Genomic DNA, 15,726 nt, shown 5'->3' on the forward strand with positions numbered 1-15,726 from the left:
TTTTTTTTTTTTTTTTTTTGTGCCGAATCGACATTCATTGGGTAGCACGATGGGGACCTCCTTAGGCCCCGATATCTTCATGAATTCTTCTTATCTCATCTCTACGAAGCTAATGAGATTGATTTTATCCGATGAGATAACCTATAGAAGCTCAATTTTTAATTACGCAACGATTTTCTTTAATTACCCTTGATCTTTCCATTGTCTTTCTTGATTTTCACGAGAAATGATCATTGACATCTAGAAAACGATTGGCTTAGATGAGAAGAGGCGAATTTGCTCGTGGTCTCTGATTGACATGACGGCCTTATTGGAAAAACACGTTTTGGACACTTTCAGCTCTTAAATCCTTTTAAAACGTGTTGGGTGCTTATTTAGAACGTTTAGGACAAAGAAATTCGTTAACCATAGATCTCGAATTTAGAATTGAATTCTTATCGTTCGATCTAAAGTATTTTCAATCTTCTTGAATATACTAAAATTTCAGCTCGATTCAATATTTGAATTTTGAGATTCCATCGATTTTGTGCAGGTTGCTCACCGTACCATCTTATATTTTCTAACCAATTGCAAATATCTTGAACTCTATGGGTATTTTGGTAATTTGTCATTTTCGAAATATTTTTTTATTACTTTTTTAGAAAAATCAAAATATTTTCTAAAAGTCCTTGATTTTTTTGGGGTCATTTTTCATTGAATTAAAAAATCAAAGAGGTCTTTTAAGAATTAATAAAATTACCATTTTGCCCTTTTTGCATACTTTTTCTTACCTTATAAAACATTTTAGGACATCGAAATAACTTACTCATGCCCCGTGTCCTTGATCGGGTCTCTTAATGTTCACATTTGATTCCTCAAACTTATACTTAACATTTCTTGTATTTTCTGAACAAAAAATTAAAGGATATTTTTTAAATTGTTTTAAAAATTAGTATTTTAAAACAAAATATTAACGGTTTTCATCCAAAATTAATGACAACCTTCCTCAAAAATTAATTTTTTTTAAAAAAATAATTTTAATTAAATTTAAATATGATTTATAATAAATACTTCACAAATTAATTATAATTAAATTATTTGCTTAAAATACCCATTCTAATGTCGCTATAAAAAAAATCCTTCCAAAACATAAATAAATAAATAAATATAAATATAAATATATATATAAATATAAATAAATATATATATATATATATAGGAAAAGGATTTTCCGTATCCAATAAGACCACTTTTGCCCCAATTTACAAAAGTCGCCTCTTCTACTCTCTCAATCCGTCTTTGTTATTTTCTCTCATTCATTGTTTTCAAATTCATTTCTTTTTCCTCGGAATCGTTCTCTCTGGAATTCATGGCGGTATGTCATCGCTTGATTAATGTTTTGTAAGGATTTTTGTTTTTTTGTTCTTGCTTTGATGTGCTTCTCGATCGGTATGAGCTTTTCTTCCTGCTGAATTTTCCGTTTTCTTGCTTCGATTCGCCAATTTGATTTGTTTGTTTGTTTGTTTGTTTGATTTCCTTAAGGATTGTTCAATTCCGGGTTTGAATAGTTTGCACTTTGATTTATTTGTTCCTTTTCCTGATTTTGAAGCTGTTCTAGTTTTTTTCGGACGAAAATCTGGATTTTAATTCGTTGTTCGAGGTCGTTTCTAAACTTTCAATCAATAAATCGTTGGCTACATTCAAATATATTGTGCTCTTGGAGAAAACTTTTTAATTGGTCCATTGTTTATTGTTTGATGGAATCGTATCGGATTTGATGGTATTTACTAAATCTGTAGCCATAAAGCAATATTGTATGGATGTTAGATTCATAGTCTGATTGTTAATGAAAGTTACCAGATTCACAGAGGGTACATTTTGCTATTCTCTCTTTCTGTAGGACAAGGGTCGGCCATTGCCCAAATTTGGTGAGTGGGATGTTAATGATCCAACATCTGCTGAGGGATTTACTGTGATATTTAACAAAGCTAGAGATGAGAAGAAAACAGGCGGCAAACCTGATTCACCTGGAAAAGTTGATGCACAGGGCAGGCCTGGAGCAAATCCTGCCAAGGCACCGCCTGTAAGATATCATTCATAATCCCTTTCCATTTTTGCCGTTGGGTGGTCGTCTTAGATGGCATGTCTATTGATAGTATTAACTAATTGGCATCTAAAGAATGTTTCTTTTGCAACATTAGACCATTGTTTGATCTATTACTGTCAATGAATTTCTGAGAGTGTTACTTATGATTAGTGTGAGTGTGTATGTATGTACATATATCTGCATTGAGGTTTGTTCAAATTCTGGGGAAATATCATCATCTGGAATTGAAACATGTCGATGAGGTACCTCGAACAGTTTTTAGGAGGGATGAGATCACATCATTTAATGTTAAAAATTTAGCATTTGTTTGATTGTATATGCCTTGTCAGGAACTGTGTGCGCGTGGAACATGAATTTCCTAGTTTTATATATCTTTGAGAGGGCTCGGGTTCTTGTTGCACAGATGTAGTCATTTGAGTTGAATGGCTTGATCGTGGTGCTTCGTTTACTCTTTTCTGGTTCTTATGTGTATAAAATGAATAATCTGCAGTTTTACCTTACATAATGTATTTACAAGTTTTCTTTGGACTTTTTTTTTTTTTTTTCCTCATGTGGATGATTATCAGAAGAAATGGCTTTGCTGTATCCAAAGTCCCCCTGCTGAGTCTTGAGAAGGTTGGGTTAAGAGGTCTCAGTTGAAAAACATATTATTCTATAGTCGTGTCTGCTGTGGCCTCTCGAATACGATGAACCTTCATGCAGCCTTGAAGGTCCTACTAAATTTTATTCAATTTCATGTAAATCTGAGTGTTGTTGTGGAGGAAGAAGTAAAAGAAGACGAACATGTATTGTATTCATACTATTAATATGGTGGTTTTTTATTAGAGGATAAAGTTGCTATTCTGTCTTTGCCTTTAGTGTGAGCTGTAAAGCTTTGCACTGGACATCATGTATAATTGTGGTTGGTATAATTAATGTAATACAACTCTTTTGCTTTTCTTTTGACATAGCCTTTTCCCATAACACAAACATTTATTTGACCAACAAGATTCGAACCTAGGACCCACAAAGGAAAGTACTTGATCTCTGGTTTAGTTTGCCTATAACACAAACTACACACACTTAGAGATACACTTTTACAGAGCCTAGAAAGCAAATCTTTGAAGTCTATTTTAGGAGAGTAAAAGATAAAGGTAGCGAACTCTCGAATCCCCGAAAACGAAAGATACCCCTACATGTACTATCCCAAATTAGAGTAGAAATGAAAAGGAAATACAAGTGGCTAGAGCGTATATGAAGGATTTAATGGTCAGGGAGGTTGGCATCCTGCCCTTATCTGTTCTAAAGAAAAGTCCTTGATACAGAGGCCAATTGATCAGAACCAGAATCCCACAAAGAAGAACCTGCAAGACCATTGTATGAAAGACCATCACCAAACCACTGCCACTCTCTACTGCTTTCTTCACCGTCCCAAGAAAGCAAAGCAAATTAACCAAAGAAATTGTTGCTATTATAGTAAACATTGGGGAGGAAGCTCCAAATTCCATCATCTCCTTTTCATATCTTTTGGAGACTTCTTCATCAGTCACTTTAGCTGTGATTACAAATGCTGAATCAGAAAACCCAAGTATCTTCAAGACTGTGTCTATAAAAGCAAAGAGATAGGAACTTGTTCTCTTATAGAGCCAAATCCTCTGATCATTCCACCACCCTAGGATTGTTCCTCCAGCCGACAAAAACTCCACGAAACTAGCAGCATACTTCGCAAGTATCACATATGTGAAGGGTACTAGCCATGGGCTTGAAACCTGAGTAAACGAAGCAGTAAGCTGCAAGTCGATCGACAATTTTCAATACTATGAAGTTTAGAAATTGGCTGGGAAGTTGTTTACCTGAGGAAACAAGGGAACACCTCTTAGGAGGTAAAGTGAAGGGATGATGGAGTAATATATTGTTGCCAAGGAATTAACAGCCCAAAGACAATAGATGCAATATCCCATTCGTAGGCCTAGACTGATCTTTCCACGAGCATGCCATGCAGGACTGGACCTAGAAAGAAGAATCTGAAGGTCTCCTTCCGACCATCGCTTATGTTGAACTAGTGTCTGAAGTAACGTGGTTGGTGCAACACCTAGGAAAGCTCCCCTCTCTGGGTTGCAATAAACTGATTTCCATCCCTGGCATTGGATTGACAACCCAGTTATAACATCTTCTACAGGACATCCATATCTCAGACCCATCTGCAATTTAGAACTTGTTGATCAGGCTCAGAAATGTGAGAGAGGAAGATATATAGAGGAAGAGATGGACGAGCAAAGAGACCGACCTCTTTTCCCCATTGAGTGTTCTCTTCATATGAACAGCTTGCTAGATGCTTTGATTTTTCTTCTAGTTCATTTACACTGTCTTTAGAATTCCTGTAGTCACTGTTCCAGTTATTTCTGTATCCCTTGCTGTACTTTTTACCACAGAGAACGTCTCTTCTGTGAAAGCAGCCTGTTCCTATATATATTGGGCCTTCGAAACCATCGAAACCAGAGAATTCCACCTGCAAGAAAAAAAACTATATAAATTTCCGCCCATTATTTGAATTACTGAACAACTGAAACAAAGCTACCTATAAACCTTTTGAACTTTCTGGTACTGACTACCACTTACCTCACTATGGACTCGTAAAGTACTTGAGTAGATTTCATTCTTCAATACATTGTCAAACTTCTGTGGAAATTGCACATATGCGATCTCGTGGCCCTTCTCTTCATCCATAAAAAAGCAAAGTGCATCTCTTATGGCATCAGAATTGTTTGAATACATATCACAGTCGACATTGAGTATGATTTGCCCATTGCTTATCTGCGATGAGACCCGAAGCTGAAAATGGAACCATGCACAACCAGGTTAGTACTACTCACGTAACATGTTCTAAGCATTAACTAGTATCTATGTAGATCGAATGATATCTGATTGTGAAAAGTAGTTTTAATCATTGCATTAGCTTGATATTTAAGGTGCTATAGTTCTATTCTCGAACAAATTTAACTTTTGCGAAGGTGTGTGTAGATTCAGGCCTTTGTCTCTCTTTATGAACACATTCAAGTAGATAATTACCAGCGCATTCATGGCTCCAGCTTTGAAGTTGTGGAAATATTGAGGACTCTTAGCACGAGCCAAATACACTAAAGTTGGTAACCTAGACCCCTCAACATCTGTGGCTTTTGTATCTCTCCCATCTATTAATATCTGGGATGTTGGGAACAGAAAATCAAATATTAGAAATACTTGCATCTCTAGATTAAGGCTGTTGGAGAAAGTAACATGGGAAATTGTAAACAGAGTGATGTGTGCAATCTTTAATGTATGTAATCTGATGTGCTTTGAATTTTTCATGAAGGCAAAGTGACAGAAATTACCTGAAGGATAGTATCGTGGTCGCGTCGAGATGTATAGGTTTCCCACTGGGAAAACCCTTTACTACTTGACCGTATTTCTTCAGGAACCCGACCTAGCTCAACCGCAGCTTTGATTCTACTCTCCATGTCTTTGTATAGTTTCTACAAAAGAAGAAACCATTCAGGTAAAAGCAGCCATTAGTGCCAACTTGAAATATTTTCAATATTGCATGCTGTGTTTCATTGTTCGGTTTTAGTTCAAAAACAAGCTATGATCTAATACAGATATCACCTGTTACATGTAGCTGGTTGGACTGTTTAAATAGGAAACTAACTTGAAATGATAATGATGGCTGTATGCAGTAATTATGCCTTTCATCAGAATCTAGTTAACTTAAAAAGAATGATTTGATTTCTTTATTTTTTATCTGATTACACATATTTTATCGGATCAGGGATTCAAATTCAAATGAAATAGAACATAAAAAGTACCTGAACAAAGACTTCTTCGTTGCTCTGATGATCAGTGTGTAAGGCAAAGTAAGCTGCAGGTGCCCTTGGTTGGATGTTGAACTTCTTGCAAAATGGTATCCAGTGCTTTGCAAATTGAGAGGCCTCCATGAGAGCATAGTAGGTGAGCTCGGAGCCTGCATCGTCAGAGAGGTACACGCTGAGCTTCTCGGGCGGGTAATCGTATGCCATGACTGATAATACTGTGCTGATGACCATAGCTGGTGGCTCCATCTCAGGATCTGCCGTGCACACAAATATGTCCACTCCAGGTAGGTGTCCCTCATGCCTGTTCACAACAACATCCCATTTGAAAAATCACATAAACCAAGTTGGAGAAACAGAGAGGGAGCTTGTTCCTCGTTTTCCACAACAATATCCCAATTCAAACATCATAGAATCCAAGTGAAAGAAACACTGAAACTGAGAGAGAGGGAGAGAGAGCGACCTCTTAGAGAGGTTGTGTTTAAAAGTGCGCCTGTAAATATGATTACAACGAGGAGCCTGAGTGAGAATCCAGTAAAATCCGAACCATATCTCAGCAGCAAACAAACCAAACCAACCCCATCTTCCTTCTTCTTCTTCTTCTGGTACAAACCTCACTCTGTAACTCCAAATGAAACAAATCCCCACGAAAATGGAGGCTGCAAAAACCCTATATGCAACTCTCCCCTTACCTTCTATAGTCTCAAACAATGGCAAATACCCTTCACTTCCCATCTCTCTCTCTCGAATATATCAACCTCGTAAGTGTACATATATATATATATATAGTTGCAATGGGTTGGGATGAAAGAAGTGGAAGATAAATTAATGAGTAGGGCCAAAGGGTTGCAGCAAAGAGAAGCCAAGTTTATGGCAAACACTAATGGAGGTATAATTCTGTATATGAATGATGTTTGTTTATGTTTAATAGGGTTAATCCTGAATATTGAATGTTGACTTTGAACACTTGAATTTAGAACAGATATAATAATGATGATACATCTGACATGTTCATCGATATCTTGCCCATAAGTCTAGGGAGATGAGCTTGTGAAAAGGTGAGTGGGGACGTGGCAGGGCAGGTAGCAGCAGAAGCAAAGTCGTCTATGAAAGAGAGGAAGAAATTGGATGCTGGTTTTGCCCATTTTTGAATCAGAAATTCCTGTTTGTACAAACTTCTTCTTCTTCTTTTTTTGTTTTTTGTATTAATTTATGTATTTATGTTTGAAATGATTTGCGTTGTTTTGCTTCTCACATGTCACTTTTAATAATGTTGTCCCCACTCAATATCTCATCCCACATGTCATCCTCACTCATGTTACTTGATTCAAATTACTTTTAACTCAAAATAGTAAAATTTACTTATTTAGGTGGGTTAAATTTTTTAGAAATCGAGACATCATGGTTGATACTTTTTTTTTCTTTTTGTTGAGTCAACTTGACCAATCCAACTAATTTGAAGGTATGATTACAACACGCCCTAAACTTAGTTATGTCAATAGAATCCTCAAATATCGAACAAAGTCGAAGGTGTAGTTAAAAGTGACAAAGTGTTGAACAAAGGTGTACTTTGTTTGAGGGCTCTAGAGAAAGGAGTCGAGCCTCGATTAAGGGGAGGCTATTCGAGAGCTCCATAAGCCTCAAGGGAGGCTTATAGTGTACTTTGTTTGAGGGGAGGATTGTTGAGAATTATTGGGAGTGAGTCATGATCATGAGATTATTGGGAGTGAGTCTACACTATTTAGGAAATGATCATGAGTTTATCTCTAATTTAGGGAATGATCATGAGTTTATCTCCACTGGTATTAGGCCTTTTGGGGAAGGGCAAAGCAAAGTCATGAGAGCATCATACCATTATTATGTCCACTGGTATGAGACCTTTTGAGGAAGTCCAAAGCCCAAAGCCAGCCACGAGAGCTTAGGTTTATGAGGCCTTTTGGGGAAGCTCAAAGTCCAAAGCAAAGCCATGAGAGCTTAGGTTTAGAGTGGACAATATCATATCAGTGTGAAGAGTTGTTTCTGAAGAATATTTGTGTTTGAAATTTTAGTTATTAATGTTACTATAGATAAGTAGGATTTTTTTTAAAAATTACTTGACAACTAGCCCGACAACCCAACTAGAAAATAGATGATCGGGTTAGGTTGGGTTATGAATTTTATTCAAATTGCTCAATTTGACTCGTGTACATCCATATTTCAAACACGTGTTCTTTTTCTCACACAAAATTAGAAAAATGTTGGTATTTCATTTTTTTTTTTAAGAAACTATTTGAATTCTTATAAATTCCAAATACTCAACTGTTACGCAAAACTTGATATCTTTATTCAATTTTTAAATGGGAGTCGTATTTATAAGCTTAATTTTTTTAAATAATTAAAAATTAAATAGTTATTACTAACAAAATTTTGGCTATAAAATGTAACTAAGAAATTGATATGGAATAATATGTATATAATTGATAGTTTATTAGTCATTGCTATTTAAATTCAAATACGAAATTATTACAAGAATACACCATTTATTTTATTCATGAATTCTCTACATATAATTAATACTTTAGGGCATGAAAATTACAATATTAAATATATTAGAGAATTAAGTAATATTTAATAGTTGGATAATAAGTAACAAAGTTTAATCTTATAATATAAAAAATGCTAACGTAAATATGAACCAATATATTAGATTGGATTATTATTATTATTTTGTTTATGTTAGGTTAAATTTTTGGAAAACTTAAAATTCGGATCAGTTTGCTATTGGGTGAACCTGACCAATCCGAAAACAAGGCTGCAACTCGTGCTCAACTATACTTTTAAGAATATTATGAAAATTAAGAATATTTAACATTGTAACTGATGTTAACGATGCATACTACCTTATGAATGTTTGATATTTGAAGTCTATGAAATTTTAATTATTAACGTAATATGTATCGTGAATAAGTATGATTTTTTAAATAATTAAAAAATAACTCGACTACTCAACCGAACTAAAAATAAAAGGTTTTGTTAGGTTAGGTTGTGAACTTTATTAGGGCGGATAAGAGGTGCTTTCCCATTTTCTTAAGCAAATGGGTGGGGAGAGGAAAGGTTCTTTTTTTAGGGTACCCCCGAGAACATATTCAGTGAAAACGGGGTGGGACTTGTTACTTAGGGGATTAGAGCACGTGGCTACGAACCACGATATCAGGGGTTCGAATCCCTTTGGTGGTTAGAAAATCATGATCAAGATAGCGGACCCAAAATTATGGAACTGGGTGTGGGTCTCTTGTCGAAATAGAACGACCTTATTTTTTTTTTTTTTTCTTTTTTTTAATGGGTAAGGGTGGATTCTGTTATAAATTAAATATAGTATACCCGACAACCCGAATCAACAATTCTTAGTTTCTAAAACCTTATTATTGTGAAAATAATGTATCGTTTTATTAATGTCGAATATTTAATACTCTTATAGAGGTACGATTTTTTTTCCCATATCTTATTTAATTAATTCATTATTTGATAGTGAATTATCAAAGTTAATACGATCAATTATTTAATTAGTATTTTTAATTAATTAGATGAAATAAAAAATATTTATTAAAATATATACTTAAATCTTTATCACAAAAAAAATATATTAAAGAATGCAATTATGTATTTATAAAATATTAATTCACTATATCTAAAATATATTCAATTAGTTAATTAGAATTATCTAAATCAACTATAGTATAAAAATTTATTTTTTAATAATTATAACTAATTACCTATTATTTATTTGTAGTTAATTAAGTATTTGTGGGGATTACTTTTTGTTTGGTTTAATGTTTCATAATTATAATTTTTTTGAAATATTACCCTTCAACCGAGGATCGGAATAGTATTGAGCTAGTGAAGAACATGGATGACGAACAGACTAACATTTATCATGTTGTTTCCACCTAATAGAGAGAGTATTCCTTGAGATAGCACCTCAACTTAGATACCTATCGTTGCTGTGCAGGCTAGCTAGCTACCCAAGTTTGTGCACAGTAAGAACGATATATCTAGATCCTAGAGATAGCTCGTGATCTCCTACTAGGTCAAGGATGCAATAGAAGTCCACAAGTACGTTGCTTACAGGGTATATACTAATTCCTTTCTACGTTTTCTTTTTTAAATGCATGACGGTGTTGGTCGAGAGCTTAGTAGTCACAGAAGAATGTCAACAAGACATTTGTCTAGTCCATGTATTATGTAGTCGTCATTTCAGTACATATTTTGTATTTCATATCGCATTCCCTCTTTAAATGTACAGAACATACATCTAAACATGTCCTCCATTTCAGTTTGATATTGCAAACAATATTGTCAAGTTTTAAATTCACGCGATCGGTCTTCTCTCTTCTCATTCATTCATCTTGCATCGCATAGCCTATTTCGTCACATTATATATATATATATATATATATATATATATATATATATATATATATATGAAAAAGAATTAAGGAGAACATTTTTTTATAGAAAAATTAGAATAATAGAATTAGTCAAACTTGGTAACTCCCAAGAATTGACGTAAGAATTAGTCAAATTTTGGAATTATTACATTATTATATTATTTTTTTTAACCAAATACATCATATGTTGACTACTTTTGACTTTCAAACCAATAATAATAATAAACTAATTACTTTTTTTTATGTATATTTTAAATAATAAAAGATATATTTTTAAAAATCCGCTGCCAAAATTGACTACCGAAATTAAAATTGTAAAATTTGTTGAAAGAAAAAGAAGGTAACCGTAAAGAGGAAGAACCTAATTGAACTAAGCTGCCACAAGTCGAGAGAATGCATGGCTCATGCCCCCTTTAGAGGCCGAGTTCATTGAGTTGACTTGAATATATCTCGTGTTCGACGTTTTGTATTAGTTTAGTCTTTGATTTCTTTTGAAACTCGGATTTGTCTTTGTGATATCCCACATTGGTTGAACACTCTTTATAAGAATGTGAAAACCTTTCTCTGGCAAATGCGTTTTAAAGCCTTGGGGGAAGTCCGAAATGGAAAGTTCAAAGAGGACAATATCTACTAACGATGGGTTTGGGCCGTTACAAATGTTATTAGAGTCAAACACCGGACTATGTGCCAACGAAGAGACTGTTCTCCAAAGGAGTAGACACAAGGCAATGTGCCTATAAGGACGCTGGGCCCGGAAGGGGGGTGGATTTGGTGAGGACCCACATCAATTGAAGAAATAAACGAGTGTCAACGAAAACACTAGGCCCTGAAAGGGGTGGATTGTGATATCCTACATTGGTTGGGGAGAAGAACTAAACACCCTTTATAAGGGTGTGAAAACTTTTCCTTAAAAGACACGTTTTACAGCCCTTGAGGGGAAGCCCGAAAGAGAAAGCCCAAAGAGAACAATATTGGCTAGCGGTGCGCCTAGGCCGTTAGAGTCTTCTTAGTCCAATTTTACCTATAACGTTAGCCCTTCAGCACCTAATTGAGGTCCATGGCTCGACTTGTAATTTGCAGTCATTTTTGTCTGTCTCATTCTTAGAACGTTGTCTATTTGAACTTCAGGTAGGGAGATAACCTCAGTATGTTGCTAAAACATTTGCAAACAAACTTTAAAACCTGAAGATTGAAGCTTCTTCCTCACCCTTTACATTCTTACAGCTGCTTGTAGCAGCTATAAGCAATGGCAACACACATAGTAGCACAGATAACAGCAGCAACGGCATACGTATCTTCACGCTCCCAGCTCTCGAACCATGTCGGCATTGAGCCAACTTCACAGAAGGACACATCGCCACTGATGCTTCCCGAAGTTGGTTTTCCGTTGCTCTTTGCAGTAACAACAAATATAGGAATGTCGTTTGTATCTGAATCGATTACTGTTCCTGATAGTTCGGGGTTCTGACAACAAGAGGAGTAACCCTCTTTGTCTCCCCGACAGCAGGCTGCAACCTCGACACGAGAACTATAGAGATCGAAGTTTGGATCGTTGGTCTCGATTCGTGCCGACTCTTCCTTGCTTTTATGGCCATTCGTCTTGCTGATTAGACGTAGTCTCCGTTGTTGGCTCAGCTTCTGTTCTTCCTTTGACAAACCCATCTGACCCCTGAGTGATCATATGGAATATAGGATTAAAATGAATGTTCAACAATAGTTTTAGATTAAATAACATTTTAGTTTGTAGGACACTAGCTCATCTTAGTCACCAGCCTAAGTCCATCGCTATCAGATATTATCCTCTTTATGCTTTTTATTTCGGGATTTCCCTCAAGGTTTTTAAAACGCATCTACTAAAGAGAGGTTTTCACACACTTATAAAGAATGTTTCGTTCTCCTCCCCAACTCCAACCGATGTGAGATTTCACAATCCACCCCCTTCGAGGCCCAGCGAGCTAGCACTCGTTCCCCTCTCCAATCGATATGAGATCTCACAATCCACCTCCGCTTCGGGACCCAGCGTACTTGCTGGCACATCACCTGATGTTCACCCCCTTCGAAGCTCAACGTCCTCGCTAGCATATCACCCAGTGTCTGGCTTTGATACCATTTGTAATAGCCCAAGCTCACCGCTAGCAGATATTGTCCTCTTTGAGCTTTCCCTTTCGGCTTCCCCTTAAGGTTTTTAAAACATGTCTGCTACGGAGGGGTTTCTACACCCTTATAAAGAATGTTTCATTCTTCTCCCCAATTGATGTGGGATCTCACACTCCACACCCTTCAAGGCCCAGCGAGCTGGCACTCATTCCCCTCTCCAATCGATGTGAGATCTCACAATCCACCCCCCTTCAGGGCCAACGTACTTACTGGCACACCGCCTAATGTCCACCCCCTTCGGGACTCAGCGTCGATACGATTTGTAACCGCCTAAGCTCACCACTAGCAGATATTGTCTTCTTTGGGCTTTCCCTTTCAGCCTTCCCCTCAAGATTCTTAAAACACGTTTGCTAGGAAGAGGTTTCCACACCCTTATAATGAATGTTTCGTTCTCCTCCCCAACCAATATGACGAGATGTCACGGTAGTTTACCATAACTTTAACAAACCACACATCAGAAGTAAATTGATCTAGTACTCTGCATAAACCCATATCTAAAGAACAAATAACTTCATGCAAAGCTTACCTTCTTGTTCCCAATATGGAAGGAAAAAATTACTAGAGCACGATGGGAAAACTAAGCGATAACGATCAAATTTTCATCTAAATATACAATCTCCTACATTCATAAGACTTTTCGGTTCGTAAAAAGAGTGATACCTCCAGAGTTCATCGACAATCTTCCCGTTCGAAATATGCTGCTGAAGCAATAAAAACACATCTTCTGGCGACACATATCCATACCTGAAAACAAACCGAGAGGTATCATATTCATGGTATCACATTTGAGCAGAAGTATCAATTAAGATACATATCTCTCCCATACCAGTGCCCAGTGACTTCACCATTGGTGTTTGATCCAAATATAATGACATTTCCTGCATACTTGTGGCCCCCAATATGTGAGCATGGGCTTACAGATACTTCATTTTCAAGACCAAGAAATCTTATCTCGTCTCGGAATCGACTGACCAATGTAGGACCACACTCGCCACACCGACGATCTCGGGATCCATGACAACACACAAAAACATATGAACCCTTCAGTGCTTCAGGATATCCAGGCTGCCACTCGCCATTCTTCACAAGCACTTCTTCAACAAATGTGTCAGCATCAAAATGGGTCAACCTCCTGCAGTTTTTCCAAAGACGTTCAATTTAATTATGTAAAAGCCTGATCCCAAGCCCACCGCTAGATACTGTCCTTTTTGGACTTTTTCTTTCAGATCTTCTCTCAAAGTTTTTAAAACGAGTCTACTAAGGAGAGGTTTCCACATCCTTGTAAGGAATGCTTCGTTCCCCTCTCCAACCGATGTGAGATCTCATAATCCACCCCTCTCGGGTCGTGACAAATTATGTTTCAACTCTAGAGTTGCCATAAGGATAAGCAAGGAGTTCATCAGAACGAAGTTAGTTAAAATCGAGCTTGTAATGACAGAACTAACCTGTATCTTACCATGTCGGGGAAGATTAACACATCCCCATTTGACGTCTCGGTTCCGTCACATCCCTCGCAAATGGTTAAGTGGGTCTAATATTTCCAAAAGAACAGAAGGTTGAACATAAAGAAGATAAAATATCAAGCATCATACAAGAAGATAGATAATAAGAAGCATTTGAATGCATATTCTAAGTGGTATTGATAACGTTAGTGATGAATCTAGCTCATTAAAGGACTAACAAGAACCTCCGACAAAGATCAGACTAATGCTCAACCAAACAAACTCTCCAAGAGAGCGAAAGACGAAACACAAACGAACCGTGGACCAAACAGAATCACAAGGAACAACAAAGCAACCCAATAAAGAACAAGAAATTGAAAAGGAAAACTCCCACAACAAACAAGGGAAAGAAAACTAAAGGAACCAGCCCAAGATTTTGTCATGTTCATTGAAACAAAGTTACAAACCTACTTCTTTGTTGCCTGCAAATCCACTCTCAAAAGCATTATAAACTTAAGTTTTTTCCAGCTACAATGCATAAAGAAGAGCCTGAAACATAAATTCAGTAAACCACCAGATCTAAAGCAAAAACATACGACATAACAGCAAAAACCACCACATTGCAAAACCCACATTCTCAAATCACTCAAACCACAGAGCTAATCCAATTGTACAGTTAAAGAACAAAGAAAAAAGAAAAAAAATCAAGAAATGAAAGTGCAGAACTAATATCAAACAGTTGGTGGGCATGAAACATAAACCTACATTTTTCTTCATATCACCCTTCCTAGTCATTACGGCAGCAGAGAGCAGCCTCGGGAGGCGATCGAACTCAGCCGACTCAATCCTAGGAGGCCAAACCTGAGGGTTTTTGTAACAAAGAAACACATGGCGTTCATAGAAATCCACAGTCCCAGCAAGTTGGGTGTGGCGAAACTCGGGGCAAGAGAATCCAAATTCGGCGTCGCTGATGTTGGCATTGAGGTCGGAGAGAAAGCCCTGATTCTTGAAGCTTCCGGAGGCACTTCCGATGAGGGAATTTGGGTCGGAAACAGAGACGGGAGAAGAAGTGGAAGATGGGTTTGTGGGGGAAGAAAGAGGGTCGTGTCTTTGTCTGTTGTTACCCATGATTTGATTTGATGAATGGGAGAAGAAATGGAAATGGGTCCGGCGAAGAAGGGGAAATTTGAAGTTCCAAAGCTTTACGAAAAACTGACCTATTTTTGTCTCTTTTAAATGATTCTTTTTTCATTGAAAGTCAACGGTTGCATGAAGCCCGACCAAGATTCCGACCAGTTTTTTTTTTTTTTTTTTTTAACCTTTTCATAAAATATTTTTTTAAATGGTATAAATTATAAAATTAATAAGTGTTTTTTATTAAATGAAAAACTAGTTTAAAAAAAAATTATAAGTGAATGACAAAAATACATTTTTTTTATATCGATTTTCGTTCAATATCATACCGATCTCGATTAAGATATTCCATAAATGATATGAATGCATTTTCGACTAGAATTTTTGGCTAAGACTACGTAAATCTTGAATGACATCATATCACAAAATGCATTCTCGACAAAGATCATTCCAATAATAACATAAATTCATTTATGTTTAATTTTATTTCACCTTAATTTATCCAAAAATAATTCTTTTTCTAAAAATTTTGTCAATCCATCGTTCAAAAATAATTTATTCGAAGTATTTTTTAGATTTTTCGATATTATTGAAATTTTTTTGAAAATGTAGTGTGCAAACTTGAATTTCAGAGAGTTCCAAAAGTGTATATAAGA

The 15,726-nt window shown here is 36.2% G+C and overlaps 3 protein-coding genes and 1 long non-coding RNA gene across 4 annotated transcripts; 2 read left to right on the plus strand and 2 right to left on the minus strand.

Moving 5' to 3' along the window:
• The first annotated feature begins 1,214 nt into the window (after window positions 1-1,214).
• On the plus strand, window positions 1,215-3,031 carry LOC111446421 (RPM1-interacting protein 4-like). Its single transcript, XM_023085239.1, has 3 exons — window positions 1,215-1,354; window positions 1,880-2,062; window positions 2,653-3,031. The coding sequence occupies exons 1-3, from the start codon at window positions 1,349-1,351 to the stop codon at window positions 2,695-2,697; spliced, it is 234 nt and encodes a 77-aa protein (XP_022941007.1). The 5' UTR covers window positions 1,215-1,348; the 3' UTR covers window positions 2,698-3,031.
• LOC111446420 (cellulose synthase-like protein E1) lies at window positions 2,998-6,654 on the minus strand. Its single transcript, XM_023085238.1, has 8 exons — window positions 6,374-6,654; window positions 5,908-6,214; window positions 5,437-5,577; window positions 5,135-5,266; window positions 4,685-4,897; window positions 4,353-4,574; window positions 3,919-4,266; window positions 2,998-3,834 (listed from the first exon to the last, which is right to left on the minus strand). Exons 1-8 carry the CDS (start codon window positions 6,643-6,645, stop codon window positions 3,277-3,279), a joined length of 2,193 nt encoding a protein of 730 aa, XP_022941006.1. The 5' UTR covers window positions 6,646-6,654; the 3' UTR covers window positions 2,998-3,276.
• On the plus strand, window positions 6,650-7,275 carry LOC111446422. The gene is made up of 2 exons (XR_002711065.1): window positions 6,650-6,799; window positions 6,893-7,275. It is a non-coding gene; the product is annotated as an uncharacterized LOC111446422 (long non-coding RNA).
• A 4,157-nt stretch (window positions 7,276-11,432) lies between these two features.
• LOC111445923 lies at window positions 11,433-15,139 on the minus strand. The gene is made up of 5 exons (XM_023084476.1): window positions 14,702-15,139; window positions 13,940-14,025; window positions 13,321-13,626; window positions 13,155-13,238; window positions 11,433-12,006 (listed from the first exon to the last, which is right to left on the minus strand). Exons 1-5 carry the CDS (start codon window positions 15,062-15,064, stop codon window positions 11,556-11,558), a joined length of 1,290 nt encoding a protein of 429 aa, XP_022940244.1. The 5' UTR covers window positions 15,065-15,139; the 3' UTR covers window positions 11,433-11,555.
• Between the last annotated feature and the right edge of the window lie 587 nt (window positions 15,140-15,726).

The sequence above is a fragment of the Cucurbita moschata genome, unplaced genomic scaffold (assembly GCF_002738365.1).
Source record: "Cucurbita moschata cultivar Rifu unplaced genomic scaffold, Cmos_1.0 Cmo_Scf00008, whole genome shotgun sequence".
NCBI classification, from domain to species: Eukaryota; Viridiplantae; Streptophyta; class Magnoliopsida; order Cucurbitales; family Cucurbitaceae; genus Cucurbita; species Cucurbita moschata.

Coding starts and splice junctions, on each gene's coding strand:
- LOC111446421 (XM_023085239.1), top strand. Junction 2,063..2,652: donor ATCCTGCCAAGGCACCGCCT/GTAAGATATCAT, acceptor GATGATTATCAG/AAGAAATGGCTTTGCTGTAT.
- LOC111446420 (XM_023085238.1), bottom strand. CDS start 6,645: ATGGGAAGTGAAGGGTATTTGCCATTGTTTGAGACTATAGAAGGTAAG. Junction 6,215..6,373: donor AAACACAACCTCTCTAAGAG/GTCGCTCTCTCT, acceptor TGTTGTGAACAG/GCATGAGGGACACCTACCTG. Junction 3,835..3,918: donor GTGTTCCCTTGTTTCCTCAG/GTAAACAACTTC, acceptor TCGTTTACTCAG/GTTTCAAGCCCATGGCTAGT.
- LOC111445923 (XM_023084476.1), bottom strand. CDS start 15,064: ATGGGTAACAACAGACAAAGACACGACCCTCTTTCTTCCCCCACAAAC. Junction 14,026..14,701: donor AGGGTGATATGAAGAAAAAT/GTAGGTTTATGT, acceptor TGGAAATATTAG/ACCCACTTAACCATTTGCGA. Junction 13,239..13,320: donor GGTGAAGTCACTGGGCACTG/GTATGGGAGAGA, acceptor GTTTGTTTTCAG/GTATGGATATGTGTCGCCAG.